This window comes from Lampris incognitus, chromosome 2, assembly GCF_029633865.1.
Source record: "Lampris incognitus isolate fLamInc1 chromosome 2, fLamInc1.hap2, whole genome shotgun sequence".
NCBI lineage: Eukaryota > Metazoa > Chordata > Actinopteri > Lampriformes > Lampridae > Lampris > Lampris incognitus.
The window spans coordinates 131,070,988-131,092,114 of NC_079212.1; the positions used below are offsets into that span (position 1 = coordinate 131,070,988).

General features: G+C 47.4%; 1 protein-coding gene across 14 annotated transcripts in view; it reads right to left on the reverse strand.

Annotated features, from left to right (window-relative positions):
* cast (calpastatin) overlaps positions 1–21,127 on the reverse strand; it is a 59,103-nt gene that overhangs the window by 36,325 nt on the left and 1,651 nt on the right. For 8 of the 14 annotated variants that reach the window (XM_056273959.1, XM_056273953.1, XM_056273951.1 and 5 more), the window contains exon 2: positions 20,500–20,586. The exons of 4 other annotated variants lie outside the window; for them this stretch is intronic. In XM_056273959.1, coding sequence (XP_056129934.1) covers positions 20,500–20,586 — 87 coding nt within the window. Of the gene's footprint in view, positions 1–6,216; positions 6,354–20,499; positions 20,587–21,127 lie in introns of those variants that run through there. 2 more of the 14 variants (XM_056273954.1, XM_056273947.1) reach the window with 1 other exon arrangement.

A 21,127-nucleotide genomic window follows, 5' to 3' on the forward strand; every position in this document is an offset into this window, starting at 1 on the left:
CACTGACATATTGGGGGAAAAGAAACTGATGGGCAAGAGTAAAATAATTTTGGATGGAGAAAAAGGGTGCTCCCAAACAAGAGTTCAGCCGTGCTTTTTCTCATTTCCGCAAATCTTCGCAGGTTTCAAAGGTCATGTAACTCAAAAATAGAGAAACGGAGGAAACTGAACAACTGGACAGCAGCCAGTGGTTATGTAAGGGTTTTTTTGGGGGGGGCATGCTAGTGCAACTTTTTACCGCTGAATAGACACAAATACCGTATATTTATTCTGCCGATCATTAGTACAGTACTTGAGTTTAAACAAAAGCTTTACCGTGACTTTGACTGTTTCAGATGGAGCTCTGTAATACTTTTTTAACAACGTAGCCTTTAATGTACATTGTCTGTGGCGCACCCTTGTGTCTAAAAATGCAATAGGCACAAATTAAAAGAATATGAGTGTTAATGGAAGATAATGATGGTAATGAAGGTTTGTGTGTGTGTGTGTGTGTGTGTGTGTGTGTGTGTGTATAAAAACATTGTGTTGTTTTGAGTTTTGTCTCTTTTACGTCATTACACCGGATATGATGTAAAAATTGATAGTGACAAGAAGCAAGCTTTTCAGACAGAAGCGTCCGGGTTGCGTAGCGGTCTGTCTGAAACTATTCCGTTGTCTGCCAACACGGGATTTCCGGTTCAAATCCTCGCGTTACTTCCGGCTTGGTCAGTCGTCCCTACAGACACAATTGGCCGAGTCTGCGGATGGGAAGCCGGATGTGGGTAAGAGTGGGATAATTGGCTATGTGCAATTGAGGAGAAAAAAAATGTTTCTGAAACAAGTCCAATTAAGACATCAAGCCAAAATGCTCACCTGTGTCCTAACCTCCTGTGTCTGTGCATGCTACTAGGACGTAAGACGATGTAAAGTGTCATAAAGCTACTGTTCAATCTCACTGGTAGTATAATTTATTTAACTACCCAAACCGGCCGTTATTGACAGGCGGATTGGTGCAGCATCAGCAGTAATGCGGACGTTGTACCGGACCGTTGTGGTGAAGAGGGAGCTGAGCCGGAAGGCAAAGCACGCAGTTTTACCAGTCGATCTTCGTTCCAACCCTCACCTATGGTCGTGAGCTTTGGGTAGTGACCGAAAGGGTGAGATCGCAGATACAAGCGGCTGAAATGAGTTTCCTCCATAGAGTGTCTGGGCTCAGCCTTAGAGATAGGGTGAGGAGCTCGGACATCCGGAGGGAGCTCGGAGTAGAGCCGCTGCTCCTTCGCGTCGAAAGGAGCCAGTTGAGGCGGTTCGGGCATCTGCTTAGGATGCCTCCTGGGCACCTTCCTTTGGAGGTTATCTAGGCACGGCCAACTGGGAGGAGACCCCGAGGTAGACCCAGAACTCGCTGGGGGGACTACATGTCCAATCTGGCCTAGGAACGCCTTGGGATCCCCCAGGAGGAGCTGGAGGGCGTTGCTGGGGAGAGGGACGTCTGGAGTGCCCTACTTAGCTTGCTGCCACCGCGACCCTACCCCGGAGAAGCGGCTGAAGATGAATGAATGAAATGAATGCCCCCCCCTTTTTTTCTCCCCAATTGTACCCATCCAATTACCCCACTCTTCTGGGCCGTCTCGGTCGCTGCTCCACCCCCTCTGCCGATGCGGGGAGGGCTGCAGACTACCACATGCCTCCTCCGATTCATGTGGAGTCGCCAGCTGCTTCTTTTCACCTGACATTGGTGAGTTTCGCCAGGGGGACGTAGCGCGTGGGGGAATCACGCTATTCCCCCCAGTTCCCCCTCCCCCCTGAACAGGCGCCCCGACCGACCAGAGGGGGCGCTAGTGCAGCGACCAGGACACATACCTACATCCGGCTTCCCACCTGCAAGACACGGCCAATTGTGTCTGTAGGGACGCCTGACCAAGCTGGAGAGGGATTTGAACCGGTAATTCCCATGTTGGTAGCAACAGAATAGACCGCCACGCCACCCGGACGCCCCTTCTTTGTCTTGTTTAATTTGATTTGTAGTTTTTATTCACCCAAACAACAGAGGTTAGCTCTCAGATTGAAATCACAACCTAATCCAGAACTTGGTTTTAAACATGAGTAGCATTGTTCAGTAGTATCACGTGGTTTGAGTGAGTGGGACTACAGTGGCCTTGACTGTAGTCTTTTTTGTGTCTGCATTCCTCCCACCACTTCCTAATGGTCTTGGAAGAAAGGGTAAGTTGTCAAACCACTGACCCTCTTGGTGCACTAAGCTGTGCTATCTCATGGAGGGGAAATATTTGTGTTTGTTGTTTGACATCACAAAAAATATCTTCTGTAACAATTGACTGAAGCCAGTGGCACAGAGACAGTCAGTCCTCATTTGTGTGTGTGTGTGTGAGAGAGAGAGTGTGTGGGGGTACCCTTGATAACATTTTAACATTTATCTGTTGATGACAACAAGTGAGCAAAGGCAGACCACACACTGATCCATCCCCAATTTGTGCCGAGGCCAGTCCTAATGTGCTCTGTTTCAGGAGGTTCATAAGCAAAATCAAAGTTATTACATCTCCTAAACACTCAGCAAAACAGATTGAGCTCACATTTTCAGGGGTAACAGAAAACCTATTATGAAAAAAAAAGAAGCTTGTGTGCATTATTTGATAGATGGACAATGATTACTGACTGACTTACAAACTGTTTATACAACTATAACACAAAGCTATAAAAAGGGCTTGGTGGTAATCCTGGATAAACATGCCCTTTTCCATGTTCTTACAGAGCACATAAGGTCCTATGAGTAACTCCTGTATGTGTCCTGCACGAGTATCTAAATTGCAAATACAGACAAATAACACCCCCAATGTCTCAAACACTCACATCTGTGCAAGCATGCACACACACACACACATCCCAAACGTGTGCCTAGACCCCCAAAATCAAAATCATGTCGAGATGCTGAACTTGTGATGTTCTTACAAAAGTAAAAATAAATAAATAAAATAATAGCCCTTACTGGCTTACAGTTAACAGTATTTACAGTTAATAGTTGTAATGTTGTTACTGTGTTGTTACTGCGGGGCATTCTGGATACTGGCATCTGCCACAAAGTAGGTAATTACGCTGTTAATATAAATTACAGCTCTGGGGTGGGTTTTTTTTTTTTTTTTTTTTTTTGCTTAAACAAATTGACGTATTGACAAGGTGCTCTGACTTTCACCCACGCACTGTTAAACTTTTCCAACTATGGATGCCCATGGGTAATAAACCAATTAATGTTCACTGTAGTATTCACATCTACCAAGATCACCAAGTTAAAGAAATGATATCAAGATTGTTACAGAATGGGTCTTGTCAGCTTGCTCAGCAGACCGGGTTCGAGAATCATCCCTTAAAATGTGAACATGCTCATGTGTGGACATATTAATGCACCTACTTAATGGGTTTTTTTTTCCTGTTTACCGCAATGATTTTACTGCACCTTGGGAACAGGCCTGCCGTTGTTGCATTTGGACTTGCACATTTTCACTGAAGCCTACGTAAGCGACACCTTCTTTTCCATGTGTTCTTTATTATATGTGAGCTAAGTTATATAAGGAATTTGTTAACTGCCACTATGACGGATATTAAATCTGCAGCCCATAATGTGGTTTGTTTCCCCTCACACCTTTCATTTGTTTACAAGTCAAAAATATTAAGTTTTTTAGAGCAAAGCTGCTAAGCCCTGCAAACACCAATTATATACTTGTAAATATGAGTGAAGGTCAATCTAGAAAGATCCGGGGACCCCTTCTTCTAATGCTCGTTGTTGAACTTGGCTTAAAAACTGAAGCTGTTGAGCTTGATATAGCACAAGCTAAATTTCTTTAGAAAAAAATAGATGAACTAGTTTACAGGATGTTTTTGTTTTTGCCATTGGTGGTCCATGAACTACTCGTTCAAAGCTCTCTTTCTCAATGTCAACCTGAGCTTGCAACCTATCTCTATCCACCTTGCTCCTCTCCTCACATGCCATTCCTTGCATTGCACTAATGCGCATCCATGTCGCCCTACTCTCTTTTAACTATAGCATAGCCCTTGCTTAGCTGGATGACCAGCTAGGATCCTAAATTTAGCACTGTGCATTCTCCCTGATTTGTTTACCCACATGTCTTTCCCACACTTCTGAACATCAGCGAATAAATCTGGGACACTTTGTACCCTGCAAAATCCTTCTGATTTTAGTATTTTGCCTACAAAGTACATCATATTATGCCTTGCATGGTTGGACTAATAACTCTCGAGGCATTGCAAAGTGGGAGTAGACAGCCTTAAATGTCAGTAACCATTCTGTTATTGGCGGCTTAAAGGCACTTATAAGAGTTTAAATCAATTTTGCAACAACTTGTGTTTATTTGCCAACTTGATAAGCTGGCATTTTACTATCAACCTTTTGCCCTAATTTGTCAATGTGAAGACTAAAATGGAGCATTATGTTGCATTAAATTTCCTTGCAACTGCGTGGCTTTTTGGTAGCCTTCATTTCCTATCCATATTTGTCCACTTAGGGCAATCATGTGGGAGGAAAGGAAAATAAACAGACATGAGAACAAGTGCCTTAAAGACTGTGAGCTGAACAACAGCACCAAGCTAAATCACATTCGCAGGTATGCCCAGAAGCTTGGAAGGACTCCTGGTGGCTCTTTTATATAACTGGCATCCGGGAAAGCCTGCGGGCGTGTTACCGTCAGATGAGCAGTCGGTTGAGCTAAAGCCAAACTGACAGTGCACTGACACACATGACCTACGCAGCTTTTTTCACCGTGCCTCATCAACAACACATCTCACGGGCCTAGCTATGGTGTAACACGGTGCAAATGCTCAGTGACACAGGGAGCATGGCAAGCCGAGCTCTTCCTGCACCACACTCACGCATCCTGCTACCTTTTCCCTTTCCTTTCTCTCGACGGCTCTCTATTAAAGCAAAGCCTCGGGGTGGCTCTGTTCTGTTCTGCATGCTGCACGGGGTTGCTCCCCGCCCCTGGCCAGCCCGGACACAGCTGATCAAAACTGCTGAGCCGGACACTGTGGATATGAGTCATACAACGTTTGCGATGATGTGGTAATTCATCAACAAGAGCAAAAGAAAAGCTCCAGTCAATCTATACTCCTGCTTTTTACTTGACTACTTACTTCAGTTGCGCTTTCTTTTCAAGGCAGTTCCAATGATATGAACACTTCTTTTTCAAGGGACCCAGAAAACGATGTCATGATAAGGCAGTGTGACGTCGATATGCAACCAACAATTTGTGAGGCCACAGATTTCTAATAATTGAGGTCAATACAGGTTGTGATGTGGTAGGAAATAGAAAATACATTTCAATAACAATAGGTGAATAAATTACAGCATGCAAATGTTGTCTTAAGTGTCAATCATCCACTTAGCTAATAAGCGTAGATGTTTGACAGAGGGCATGTATATAGTGTGTCTGCAGAGGACATGCAGTGGGGAAGCGGATTTTTGTGGTACGGTTGTCTCACTGTCATTATTGGACACTAATTTGGTGATTTGATGATGGTGGTGAATTGGACTGGGAGATGAGAGAAATGAAATGAAACCGACACGTTTTGTGCTTGTTATGCACGCAACACACACACACACAAACACGTACACGTGCACAAAAACATGCTTATACTGTAGGAAACGTGTCCCTAACAACAGAGGCCCTGTCCTCGCCTTGGCTTAATAACTCACTTCCACACAACAAACTCCCAGAGGTTGACCGAGACCCGCTCACATTCCAAAGCGCCTCTCTCCTCCCAGCCCAGACAGAGAGAGAGAGAGAGAGAGAGAGAGAGAGAGAGAGAGAGAGGTCTGACTTGAATGAGTGCCAAGTTCACTTCATTTGCCATCCCATTCCCGTACAAACTCTTCACTGTACACACACACACACACACACACACACACACACACACACACACACACACACACACACACACACACACACAACTGGTAGTCTTTCCCAGTTGTCCAAAAACACCATTGAACACTTTTTTTCTTCTTCACTTGAAATCTTTAAAAACTAGCTCGTGCATCAGAAATCAATACACAGGTAAATGTTTTGGATTAGTTGTTACCCTTATATGGGCTCATGCACTCATACAGTGACACATGCAGGCGGACAGACAGACAGACAGGCAGACAGACAGAGAGGCAAACGAGACACAATCACACGTATGCGTACACACACGCCGCACATGCTGACAAACCTGCTGCTCCACAGCTACATCCTGAAGGGCCTGATTGTCCCTGGTTGGACCCCGGATCCAGCTGAGTAACTGGCCCATGTTATCTGAATGTGTCTCCTGCTTGTGTCAGCCTCTGCCTACTCTGTCAGCTGCAGCATGTTCCCAACACACGGAGAGAGGACGGGGGGGGGAAGGGGGAGGGGAGAGGGAGAAGTGGGAGGGGCCTGGGCGCACAGAGGGCGGGGGGAGGGATGGCCGGGGCGTCACTATGGCGATCGCAAGAGGCTGGGCTGTAACCTCTGGGCTATAAAGGGAACGGCACGGACTGTGGGCTGACACCCATCTGACGAGGGGGCCACAAGAGCCACTCCTCCTGGAAACGGATGTTGACACACACACACAGACACACACACACATAGTCTTATCTGCTGAGGTATTTAACCTGCATATCAGCAGGCGCACACCCAGTTAAAATAACAGACAACCTTCCAACCCATGCAGACGTCTATATGCACTTTTAAGCTTAAATGTACACACATATGCTGCACAGTGGCGGATCTAGAGATTTTTTTCCTGGGGCGGCAAAGGGGTGGCATGAGGTTCAAGGAGGGGACAATGGACATTATTCTAAACGTATTATTATTCAAAACTCGGATTTCATCGAATGTATTTTGTTCTCTACTGTTTGAGATGAGTTTGGTGTGGGTTTCGTTGACCTTCACCATGCGTGTACATAAAATATACTTTAAAAACATATTATCTGATTTATAAATGGGGTGGCAACGGGGGTGGCAAGACTGTGTCGCAGAGGTGGCAGCTGCCACCCCGTAGATCCGCGCCTGCGATACGCAGTGATTAAGAAAATAAGCTGTGCAACCCAGGTGTCTAACTAATTATGCAGGAGACTACAGGAAGGGGTCAGAATGATCTTACAGCTGAATCAACTATGCGCCGAGTGAAACCAAGTTCAGCTGAAAACGTCCCTGAGCGCATGTTCTGATATCCACAGCAGACTGACGCCGAGAGGCCAAGCGATGGGAGTGCCTCAAGTAGATTAGAAGTGCTTCTTAGGTTCATTTAGTGCTAACTGTGGCATTTGACACGGACATTTCTGGCACAAATGGGGGGAATTTCAGAGGAAGTCTCTTCCTTCACTGGTTGGCTATACCGGATAAATGCAATTCAGGGTTACATGGAATGGGGGGGGGGGGCGTTCCCAACCGACACTGCGTTGAAGGCAGGGAAGAATGTTAGAAACCGTTTGTGTCACACTAGCTAAACTCTTTTATATACACGCGAAATCTGTAAGTCAACCTCAAAAGATGGTTGTGACTGTAAGACTCACAGAAAACTTGTGAAGTACGACTATTTCACCGTATGAACAATAAACCTCACAGGAATCCGGGGAGTGTACCTACTTCTGAAAACACTCATTACACGTACACTCCTCCAAAGCTTAGCACATGGGTGTTGCCTCACTGAACCTTTGCCTACTTCATTACTTCACTCCAGAAAAATAAGAGTACTTTGAGCATTTATTGACATCATATATTCAGTTAATTACAAGAGCGAGCATGTAGAACGGCGAGCATTTCGAGACGATATAGCTGATCGACACGGTTCACCCCATAAAATAGCTTCTGGGAGCAATTTAGTGTGCAGGCCTCACTCCTCCATTCTAGTCTTGCTATTTTTGTCTTGCGCCTTAATATTTTATGGATGTGCGCATACTTGGCTCCTCCTCTGAAAACATGTAGGATATACTCAGAAGCACCGTTGACCTGTAACACACACTGGATTCAGTCTAAATGAAATTATGGATAAAGAAATAGTCTCCCCAAAGGTGATTTGGACAGTGTGTACAATTGCGGCCCAGTATTTAAAAAGCCTCCTATTCACTCCATCTTTTCCGTTTAATTTCAACAAAGCGGCGAGAGGTCAAAGTGCAGCTGCATGTGTGTCTCTTGAGTCCTGACCTACCGGAGGACTTCTGTGTACTGTGTTCTGCACGCTAGTTCTTGGGTGGAGCATGGAGACAATACATTCTCTGAGTGACGCACTGTGATACAATCAGAATGTGGCGCAAAATTAGCCACTGTTTGAGCAGCTCCTCTGAAATGAAACGTTTGAAAACGGAAATCTCTTGTTTATAAAAGATCCTGTAAATTATTTCAAGCTGAGTCAGCACGGTAATGCTCCTAATAGTACCAAAGCTAACATTACCGGTGTTGCGCATTAACAGTGTATCCAGCGTGTGAGCAGCATATGACAAGAGATTGTGAAAGAACTCACATGGAAGCTGCAACATGACAAGTGTACAGAAGAGCAGCAGCAGCAGTAAACCACATCCCCGTTGAAGTCCTTAATGTTTGATTAGTTAAAGAATCAAATGTGACATGTAAGTAAGCCCATGCAAGATTAGCTCGAAATGTGACTACGGCACCAAAAAAAGAAGAATTAAAGATGCGTGTTTTCATGGTTTGTGCTCATATAAACTCTACCACTGATAGCCAGCGTGTTCACATTCTGTTGGAATGAAGCTTTGCAGGTCTGGTCTGTTTGCTGATGTTTTTTCTTTTTCTCAGGCCATGAAAAAAAAAGGACATACGTAGTGTATACTACTTGTGCATACCTGCACATGCATGGAACTGTGCACTGTGCCTGTACCTACATGTTTTAATCGAACAAAAAAACAGACACACATAAACAACTGCACAAACGTGCACACACACACGCACACACACACACGCATGCACACATTCCAGGCTTTTCATTATCTTTCCTCAGAAGAGCACACTCCCTGCTACACACCTTGTGGCGAAATGGGGTGTCAGCAGCCACAGCCTGTAAAACCAGCCGTTAAATCTTAAAAAGAAACACAACAACAATCGACATCATTGTACTACCCAAAGGCCATTTGCCTTTTTACAGCACAAGTTATTCCAAAGAACATCAGTGACGGAAAGCACTCATGTTTCTGCCCGGTTACAGCGTACCTCTGAGATTTCAACATTTAGATTTAAAGCAATCGATGGACCCGGTGCACAACTCACTGTTTCCTCATAAAATGAACATTTACCAATACACAAAATGCAATTACTCTAGCTACTGATAGTGCAATTATTTTGTGTAATTATAATCATCATTAGCTTAAACCTTTCCCTGTTCATAGTTTTATTAAAAGAATGTTGTGTTCTAAGTAGTGAGAATTTGTGTGTGTGTGTGTGTGTGTGTGTGTGTGTGCGCGCGCACGGCCGAACGTGTGTGCATACCTAAATGTGAATGTAAGTAAGCAGGTGTAACTGGACTCTCCTGCTTAACTAGTACTTGCCTCCATATTTAGGCTCATGTTGCACATCAGCCATGGCTAATTCTGCCACGCTAATTCTGCCACCCTCAATAATTAGCCATTGCTACCTCATACAATTACACCCTTGTCATGTGCTCAATGCCAACCTGGCAGTTTTATTTTCCAACCATTTTCCATTTTCCAACCACAGAGGACGGTAAGGCAGGCACGTATCGCCCCTTTTTAACCCATGTTGCAGAATGCACATTTTATACACCGAAAACCAAACCCTAGCTGCTCTTAACTACATATTCAAGATTTCAAGATTCGAGATTTAGTTTACTGTCGTTGTCATTATGTACCTGCGCACATAAATAGAAACGAAATGCCGTTTCTCCCAGCCCACAGCGGTGCAACAGAAAAGATAAAAATACACATCCAAAAAGTCCCTAAAAACGACACCACTAAAAACATAAAAACAGAGAGAATACAAAAAAAAAGCACAAACAATTAACAACACAGCCCATTCAAGTGCAACACGGTCCATTAAAGTGCCATTTCAGTTTAAATGTTGACAGCCGGTGTCTGTTAACAAGTGACCAGCACTGATGGGGGCGGGGGGTTAGAGGGTAGGTGGATGGGCATGACCGTGGGAGGGGGGGGCACAGTAATATAATCATTAAGCTACAATACCCAAATATTGATGAATGCTCAAAGACTTTTTAGACAAGACATTTAAAAATGATGAATTTGCCTCATCAAAAACTATTTTATATATTAGGTAAGACACAACGCAGGACTTCATACTTGACATACAAGATAGTTATCGTGTTAGGACTTATGAGCTACAATAGCAGCTGCAACATGGCAGTCTTGTGAGACTAGGTCCCTGGGGTGAATGGCAAGGTGACTTCATTAACAGGCTGGTCAGAATTTATCTGTGGACTTAACACCTTTCCCCACAGATCCTAGCAAGTCGTGTCTGTGCCCACTAGAGGGAGACAAACACAAACATGAAACAATGCCATCGCCGGTATCTATAGATGCCATAATGCAGAGTTTGAAAATTAAACTTCTGTTTTTCGGCTGCTCTATCTGCCGTGCTATTTTTTTTTAAATCACCGACAGGTCCAGATAATGAGACACACATTGTGCTAAATTCCTAGAAATATTCAAAACCATAGTGAAGCCATTTCCCAGATTTCTGGTGCGGCAGCAGGGTCGGCACTAGAGCATAAGGAACAGAATGGGCGATCAGCTTTGACAGGGGGGCATTTTGTTCACGTCACATAGATTTTATTAAGTGTATAGTAAAATTTCTTGTCTCGTGAAAGAAATAAACGATGACAGAGAGGCATACATACATACATCCACTTCTGCGCACAGGCGCGCGCACACTACGTCCACAAAACCAGAGGTTATAAACTAAGATGCACAGGGGGAAATACAATACTACTGCACGAGGCAATTCTACATATCTAATAAGCCTATACATTGGGCCACCACCTTCACAGGTTACACAACAAGTTCAAGAATAAACAACATCCTTTAGACCACATCAAGAACACGCTCATCCAGAAACACAGTCACAGTTAAAAAAGTGTAAAGATACCACTCTTACTCACACTACCCCCCCTCCCCGCGCCCGCCGCGCGCGTGCTCACGTTGCGCTTAATGTTTCGGGCCCGAGCACGCTAACGTCATCACGATGCGACTTGCTCTCGCATAGCACAACGGAGTGGGAACAGTCGTGCTCGGACACGGTACCAGGCAACCGTGCCTAGTTGTGGATGCCATTGCCCGATCCGTACCGGTAACCCAATTTGTTTGAAATGCGTCTACTTTGTGCCTGTTTAAGTCGGAGAGCTGGCGTCGTGTGTGGCTGCCGCTTCTCCCTCTCGTAGCCCCCCTTCCCACCCACCCCTGTATGCTTGTGCTATGTTTATCTGTTGTCTTGTTTCACCGCCTTTATTGTAAAGCGACTTTGAGTATTAGAAAAGCGCTATATAAGATTGATTTATTATTATTATTACTTCCTGTCACCGCTATCGTTTTACGACATTGTTGAAAAGCATCTTCGCCACCCTGAAATCATGGATTATTTTGCCTTTTATCGTTATTTGCATGAATATTTCTTAAAATGTAAAACTGCCTCTAAGGTGGCAGCAACATACGACAATGTCATTGACGTGCAGGAATATACCGAGTCTGTAATAGGCTATATTAACAAGTGCATAGATGATGTGACTGTGGTCAATTCTATCAAGAGGCCAACCAGAAACTCTGGTTGAATGGGGAGTTCCACTCACTGCTGAGAACCCGAAATGCTGCATTCAGATCTGGAGACACTGCGGCATACAGACTGGCCAAGAGAAATCTGTCCCAGGGTATCAAGGAGGCGAAGAGGCTGTATTGACAAAAGCTCAGCAGCCACTTTCCTGATAATGAAGACATACGGCGCTTGTGGCAAGGTTTTCAAGCAATAACTGACTACAAGCCCCCACCCACACAGGCATGCCATAAAGATCCCTCCCTACCAGATAAACTCAATGACTTTTTTTGCATGTTTTGAGGTAACCAACAACAGGTGGGCACCACAGATCTCGAAAGAAAGACTGGATCGCGCAACCCATAATTTCGTGCCACCAATTTATGAAGGCCAATTGAACTTGATCGGCGCCATCTTAGGTAGACCAAAAAGCGATCAAATTGCATTAGAATTGCCAGCTAAAATGCCGAGTTGCGGCGCATCCAAGTGCTCTAACCGCACAGGGTCGAAAAAAAGTGGCAATTCAGATAATGTAACATTTCACAAGTAAGTACCCTTTTTTATTTGACTCTTCCATTCAAGATGCCATAGCAACTGCTGATTTAAGATGCCTTGATTTGTCAAAAAAAATTCCCGAGCTGGCTCCTCACATGTTCTACACTGCTGTCACGGATAATCATGTTTTTAATCTTATAAAAGTAATCTTGTAATTATTGCAAGATACGACTGCATCATCTTGGCAAAGAATGCACTGCAAAGCTAGCTGGCAAGAAGATGCAAAAACAGCTGACAAAACTTCTAAATGTAAATGTAAGATCATGATTTCAGAACATGAGAATATGAGACTCTGTTGCTTACAAACAACAGACTCATTGGAAAGTTTAATAGTCTTGCTTGCACATATAGGTGATCGTAAAATAGCCTATACTGTCATTTTCTTAGGTAGCGAGCTAGCGTGTTGCAGCGATGGCGAGCCACGGCCTGACGAAGCCAGGACGCACCGCTCTCTCCCTTGCGAGCGGCACGCTCTGTGTCATTCTTTCACGCACTCATCTGAGGAGCCAGCTCGGGAAAAACATGTTGACAAATCAAGGCATCTTAAAACAGCATTTGCTATGGCATCTTAAATGCAAGAGTCAAATAAAAAAGGGTACTTACTTGTGAAATGTTATATTATCTGAATTGCCACTTTTTTTCGACCCTGTGCAGTTAGTGCACTGGTATGCGCCACAACTCAACATTTTAGCTGGCAATTCTAATGCAAATTGATTGCTTCTTGGTCTACCTAAGATGGCGCCAAGTCGCCTGTGCCAGCTTCACTTCATATCGCGAGTTGCTCGATCCAGTCTTCTTTTTTTTTCTAGATCAGTGGTGGGCACAGACACTTCCACCATCACCAAGCGACCAGGTACTCCAGCTGTCTACAGCTGGGGTAAAGAAGGCCTTTACCAGCATCAATCCACACAAAGCTGTGGGGCCGAACAACATACCTGGGCATGTTATTAAGGACTGTGCAGAACAGCTAAAAGATGTTTTTGCAGACATCTTCAACACCTCGCTCAGTCAAACAGTAGTGCCCACCTGCCTTAAAAGCGCCACCATCATTCCTCTGCCTAAAAAGTCAAACCGCCCTGTGGCCCTTACTCCCATAGTTATGAAGTGCTTTGAGCGGCTTTTCATGCAGCACATCAAGGCCTGCCTCAAACCTAGATCCCCTACAATTTGCATATAGAGCCGACCAATCCACGGAAGACGCAATATCTACCACACTCTACCTCACTTTGTCACACCTGGAAAGGAAGAACACCTACGCCAGGATCCTCTTCGTTGATTTCAGCTTGGCATTTAACACCATCGTACTACAAAAGCTGGTGGAGAAACGAGGTTGCTGGATGGGAACACTGGCACCTGCAACTGGGTCCTGGACTTGCTGACGCAGAGGCAGCAGACAGTCAGGGTGGGCAGCCACACATTAAATTCCATCTTAGTGAGCACAGGTTCCCCCCAGGGCTGTGTCCTGAGCCCCCTCTTGTTCACCCTGCTAACTTATGACTGTACTGCCAAATTTGACATCAGCCACATCATCAAGTTTGCAGATGATACAACAGTAGTGGGTCTCATCAGCAACAAATCTGCATACAGGATGGAGCAGCTAATGGTGTGGTGCAAATCCCACAACCGCTCCCTGAATATAAGTAAAAAAATAAAAATTAAAAAAAAGATGGTGATTGACTTCAACAAGCCGGCAGGCACCATCATACGCCGCTGAGCATCGATGGCGCCACTGTGGAGAGGGTCAGTAACGTCAAGTTCCTGGGAGTGCTCCTGGCGGACGACCTCACCTCAACCATTAACACCTTGGCCATCGTGAAAAAGGCCAAACAGGAGGTCCGCGGTGGTGTAGTGGTCTAAGTGTCGGCTTTGTGTCGATGCAGTTGCCCACTGGCGACCGGGGTTCGCGCCCCGGTCTCGTCAGATCCGACTATGGCCGGACTCGACGAAGCAGAAATAATTGGCAACACTGTCTTCGGGAGGGGGGCAGAGACGGCTTGTGTTCATCACATGAATGCATCTCTGTGTGTGTCGGAAAAAACAGTGCTTCGGCCTGGAGTCGCCTTGTCACGAAAGTGGCGAGGCGACTCCTTCAAGATTGCCGGCTGGAGAGATACAGTTGGAGAACGCATGCAGTACAAGGGTGGGTGTTTGAACTAAAATAGGGATCGATTGGCCACTAAATTGGGAGAAAAAAGGGAAAATCAGAAATAAATTTTTTTTAAAAAGGGAAAAAAAGGCCAAACAGCGGCCCCATCCCCCCCGGAGACTTAAGGGGGCAAGCCTCCCCATTCCAGCCCTCACCACCTTCTACAGGGGCACCATTGAAAGTATTCTAACCTATGGTCTCCCTTCCTGGTTCGGTAACTGCAAAGCGATCGAACAACACCAGCTGAATAGGATAGTGAAGACAGCTAGCAAGATCATTTGTGCCCCTCTCCCCTTCCTGATGGAGATTTCCCATCAACGCCGTGTTCGCAGGGCCACCAGCATCATTAAAGATCCCCACCACCTTTCTCAGAACCTGTTTTCCCTCCTGCCATCTGGGAAGCGGTACAGATGCATCTGTGCTAAATGCAGCAGAATGCTAAATAGCTTCTACCCACAAGCAGTCAGGATCATTAACAAAACTGTGTCCTCCCCACAGTCATGTGCCCCCCCCATGCCCCCCCATCAGTGCTGGTCACTCTTTGACAGACACCAGCTGTCAACATTGATCTGAAAAGGCACTTTAATGGACTGTATTGCACTTGAATTGACTGTGTTATCAATTGTTTTGTGGCAGGAATGAGGAAAAACACAGGAGACCAAGGCGAGTTTGATGTTTATTCCTCAACTCCAAAAACCAACTGCAGCAGGAACAACCCTGCACCGGCGAGCCCGGGAACGTAAACCACGCCCCCAGCTCACAGTCCTGCTGGGTGAGACGCATAGCCCCTAGTGTCCGCCACACAGCCCCCCCCCCTAACACCCACAAGGGACTCCTGGAAAGAAAATTAGTGTCTCACTGGAGGCTTAAGCAGCCTGCCATAACGGCTGCGCCGTCCCTCAGCCGAAACAGTAGGTGAAATACAGTCCAAAGCCGGCTGAGAAGCAGGACGCTGAACCCGTGAAGACACTGCCGGGGTCCTGGAAGGAGGACGACCCCGACGGGGAACCTAGGCCGGAAACACAACTTCGCCTGCCACCCTGTGCGTCGGTTTAAGCCTATCAAGCGTGACACGCTCCCTACGCCCACCCATATCCAGCACAAAACCCTTAGGACCCGTCTCAAGAACCCGAAATGGGCCATCGTATGGGGGCTGGAGGGGCGAGCGGTGAACATCATGCCGTACAAAAACAAAACGAGCCGACATGAGCTCCGCAGGCACGAACGACCGCGGAAAACAGTGGTGAACGGGGCCTGGAACCCGAGTGCTGTTGGACAAAAAAGGATAAACGGCCGGACGGGGTCGAGGAGCGGAACTCCCAGGCAAAAATTCCCCAGGGACGCGGAGCGGCTGACCGAGCACCAGCTCAGCGGGTGACGCGTCGAGGTCCTCCTTAGGAGCCGAACGCAACCCGAGCATAACCCAAGGTAAACGATCCACCCAGTTACCATCCGAGAGCGCAGCGCGCAGCGCCGCCTTGAGCGACCGGTGAAAACGTTCACACAAACCGTTAGCCTGAGGGTGATACGCGGTAGTGCGGTGTACCTGCACACCCAAGGATCGCGCAAGTGCCGACCAGAGCTCTGACACGAACTGGGGGCCCCTGTCTGAGGTGATATCTGACGGAGTGCCGAAACGGGCGACCCAGGAGGAAAGAAAAGCGCGTGCAACATCCGAGGATGTTGTGGAGGATAGAGGGACAGCCTCTGGCCACCTGGTGGTCCGATCTACCATTGTGAGCAGGTGCGTAAAACCCTGTGAAGAAGGTAGAGGGCCCACCAGGTCCACATGCACGTGGTCGAAACGTCTGGCCGGGATCGGAAACGGTTCGAGGGGCGATTTAGTGTGCTGGTGGACCTTAGCGCGCTGGCACGCTACACATGCAGCTGCCCACCCCTTGACGTCCTTGCGGAGGCCAGGCCAGACGAACTTGGAACCGACCAACTTCACCGACGCCCGAACTCCAGGGTGCGAGAGGGAGTGAATCGAATCGAAAACTCGATGGAGACATCGCAGAGGAGGGCAGGACTGCCTTCCTGCATCACAGCGTCCTCTAGCTTGAGACCGGTACGCGTTGACCTAAGGGCAAGGACGTCCGGGTCGCTGGGCTGGTCGGCAGCCATAGCGGAGAAATCCACACCGAGGTGCACAGGACACACAAGCACACGCGACAGACAATCAGCAACAGGGTTGGACTTCCCGGCCACATGCTGAATGTCCGTTGTGAACTCGGAGATCGCCGCTGGGTGGCGCTGTTGACGAGCAGACCACGGCTCAGTCACCTTGGACATGGCAAAAGTCAGCGGCTTATGATCCACATAGGCCGTGAATGGGCGACCCTCCAGCAGGAAGCGGAAATGCCGGGTTACAAGGTGCAGTGCCAGCAACTCCCGGTCAAAAACGCTTTACTTGCGCTCGCTATCCCGTAGTTTGCGGCTAAAAAATGCGAGTGGCTGCAACGCATTCGCCACACGCTGTTCAACCACAGCCCCCACGGCTATGTCAAACGCATCGGTTGTTAAAGCTATGGACGCCGTGGGTGTGGGATGGGCGAGGAGGGCAGCGTTAGCCAGGGCGCACTTAGCTCCGTCAAAGGCCTGGACCTGTTCGGGAGTCCAGTCGACAGGGTCGTTAGCCTTCTTAAGCCGCAGGGCTTCGTAAAGTGGCTGAAGGAGGTGGACAGCGCGAGGGAGGAAACGGTTATAGAAATTCACCATGCCCAAGAATTCCTGCAATGCCTTAACAGAGACTGGGCGGGGAAATTCCGCCACCGCTTGCACCTTAGAAGGCAACGGGACCGCGCCTTGCGGCGAAATGCGGTGACCCAAGAAGTCAATCACCGGCAGTCCAAACTGACACTTGGCCGGATTGACTATCAGGCCGTGTTCGTCCAGACGACGGAAAACCTGTTTCAGGTGCGCCAGGTGCTCTTCAGCTGACGGACTGGCCACTAATATGTCGTCGAGATAAACGAACACGAAAGCAAGGTCACGCAACACCGAGTCCATCAGCCTCTGAAAGGTTTGCGCTGCCCCCTTCAAGCCAAAAGGCATGCGCATGAACTCAAAAAGCCCAAACGGGGTGATCACTGCGGTCTTGGGCACGTCCTCTGCGCGCACGGGAACCTGATGATAGCCGCGCACCAGGTCCACCTTAGAGAAAATAGTCGTACCTGCCAGGCGTATGGAAAAGTCCTGTATGTGTGGGATGGGATAGCGGTCATTGGCGGTGACGTTGTTCAGGCGGCGAAAATCGCCGCAAGGCCGCCACGACCCATCCGCCTTGGGCACCATGTGAAGCGGCAAGGCCCACGGGCTGTTGGAACGCCTCACTATACCCAGACGCTCCATGATGGCGAACTCCTCCTTAGCTGTAGCCAATTTTACCGCGTCGAGGCGCCGCGCGCGCGCAAAAACTGGCGGTCCCAGAGTGGGAATGAAATGTTCTACCCCGTGTTTAGTAACCGCGGTGGAAAAGGCAGGCGTAGTCACCGATGGAAAATCCGCCAGCAAACGCTGAAAAACATCCCCTAATGGTAAAAAGTTAGCGTGTGTTAACGGCCCGGCTCCCCCTGTCTCGCACGGATCAGTGGCGAAAGACACAGCATCAATTAAACGGCGGTTTGCAACATCAACCAGCAGACCATTAGCACACAGAAAATCCGCGCCGATAATAGGAACAGTAATGGCGGCCACTACAAAGTCCCACTCAAAATGGCGCCCGTGGAAGCAAACAGTCACCAACCTTGTGCCAAACGTCGCAATGGACGAACCGTTAGCTGCACTTAACTGTGGGCCGCCGCCTTCGGCCGACCTGTCTGCCTTAGCAGGAGGGAGTAGGCTCTTTTGCGAGCCTGAGTCCACCAGAGACCGTCTTCCTGACATCGTGTCCTTAATGAAGAGCAGCTCACTACGTCCACCAGCGCCCACAGCTGCTACTGAGCGCTGGCCCTGGAGTTTCCCGCCGCCTCAAACGTGCACGGAGGGACGCAGCGCCTCGCCTTGCCGCCGAACCGCTGGTGGAAGAAACAGAGGCCGCTCCCGCGCCGTCTCCGGGCAGTCACTTCAGCCACCACTGCCGGGTCCGCGTCCTCCGACGTCGGCTGCAGAGGCTCCGATGCCACACTCTGCACAGAGAACCTTCTGGCAGCCAGCAGGACCCGATCGGCCTCCTCAGCCAAACCTCGGCAGTCACCAGCGGCCAGACACGGGGAGTTAGCCAAAGCCGTGCGCACAGGAGACGGGAGCTGGCGCAGGAAAACGTGCGGGAAAAGGAACCCACCTTCGTCCGAGCCTAGCAGCGACAGCATATTGTCTATGAGATCCACAGCCGTCCCGTCGCCCAAACCGGATAGGGAAAGGATTCTATCTGCCCTCTCTGCGGCAGATAGGCTGTACCTTCGGAGCAGAAGATGTTTGAGGGCGACGTATTTATCGTGTTGCGGAGGGGCGCGCAACAGCTGCATGGCCCGGCGTGTGGACTGCTGGTCCAGCGCAGCGACTACCAGATAGTATCTGGAGTCGTCCGCGGAGATTCCACACAGGTGGAACAGCGCCTCGACATGCTGGAACCACGAAGCCGGGTCGCTCTGCCAGAACTCTGGGAGCTTCACAGCCGTGGCGAGAACGGCCGGCTGTGAGAGTTGGGGCGGCGTGGCCGAAGTGGATTCACACTCCTCTTCTGCTCCAAACATGTATCACGTCGGGGTCACCAATGTGGCAGGAATGAGGAAAAACACAGGAGACCAAGGCGAATTTGATGTTTATTTCTCAACTCCAAAAACCAACTGCAGCAGGCACAATTCTGCACCGGCGAGTCCGGGAACGTAAACCACGCCCCCCGCTCACAGTCCTGCTGGGTGAGAGGCATAGCCCCTAGTGTCCGCCACAATTTGTGTTTTTTGTTTTGTTCTCTCTCTGTTTTTATGTTTTAGTGGTATCGTTTTTAGGGCATTTTTACACATATATTTTTATCTTTTCTGTTGCACTGCTGTGGGCTGGGAGAAACGGCATTTCGTCTTTATTTATGTACGTGGGTACATAACGAAATGACAACAAACTAAATCTTGACTCTTGAAAATACGTATTTATTTACGTTCTTTACAAAAACAAGAAAAATGCGTATTTATTGAATAAGAAAAAAATCTGTAATCTTCTATTTCATAATTAATAAAAACAAAGATAACAGCATTCAAGCCACTTTCTTATGTCCATGTTAGGTGAATGATGGCTAAGTTGCCCACCACTAAGTTTTAGCTTTGTTTACCGCCAAGAAAATGCCCACATTAGTACCGCCCACCTAACGTCTCTATTGTAACGATCACGGATGAATAGGCTCGGTAGCCCTTGGCTAACAAATCGGTCCTTTTAGTCGACTGGTTAACGTAGTGGCTTGCGGTATGAGAGCCATGGGTTCGCGTCCCAGCTGTGGCGGTTCCCGACTGCCCCCTGAATTTGCTACACCATTTAACTAAGTTCAACCTTGTAACATAATGGATTGGCCGATCATTCAAAGCGGATATGGTCGTTGTTTTGAATTGGCTAGCAGCGGGGGTTGTTATTTTTAGTAGGAATTCGTTTCCTAAATGCAAACTATCACTGTTTTGTGCTTTATTTTGCATTACACTGTTAAGTCTTCCATTACCAAATTGTATGCTGTAAAAGTATTTCACCTTTATTTTTTGTCAGGGAGAGAATTCAGCTGAGGTGGCACAGTGACCTTACTGGACGGGCCTGGACCCCCATGGCACGACCGTAACACTGACGCTGTGTGGCAGGCTGGTGGTAGTAGGATTTTTTTTTTTTAAATACCTTAAGACGTTTCAATTTTCGTGAATAGATAAGCTTTATATCACTTCTACACGATATGAAAATGTTTTGTTGGTATTAGTCCTTTGAAAGGATAAACAATGGCCACCAGTGGTGCTGTGCCCTCACAGGGTACCGATGGAAACAATAAAATCCGCCGTGGTGACCCCTGGAAAACAGGGAACAAGCCGAAAGAAGAAGTCCCTTGAAAGGATAGATTCAGGATAGGTTCAGTACCTTAGCATGATGGGCTGCAGGGACATGGTGGGCTGCAGGCTTGCTACTTTGATGAAATGTAACTGGGGTAGGATCTGCTCCTCCATGCTGCACACGCACACACACACATTCACAAAAAAACACGACAAGTAATCTTTCAAATGCACCAGGTTTGGCCTTACAATTTTTCCACTGAAGTTAAAGTAAAAAGGAAACCAATCATTTGTACGGGGGAAACCGAATCACCACAGCCACAAAGAATGGGACATGGTATAGATAGAAATCTTTATAAAAAGCAATGTTGAGAATAAATATACATCTATAAAGAGTAGAAGTAGCTATATGTTTAATTTCTATTCAGTACAATTCATTGTTTTAACATTGCTTTTTCACTTGTATTATTGTATGTCAGAATAATCCCAGCCTACCGTCTGGTTAATTAATACAACAGCTGTCAATCTTTTTTTGTGTGAGTGGTTCGGTTATTTCTATTGTTGTTTCTTCACAATTTCAATACCAAACAAGCAAACATAAGGTGCGCTGCTTAGTTATGTTCCATTCTTCACCACCTTCAAGTCAAATAATGCAGCCATCATCGTCATCATCATCACATGTCACTTCAAGTTACGACTTGAGTAGTACTGCCACA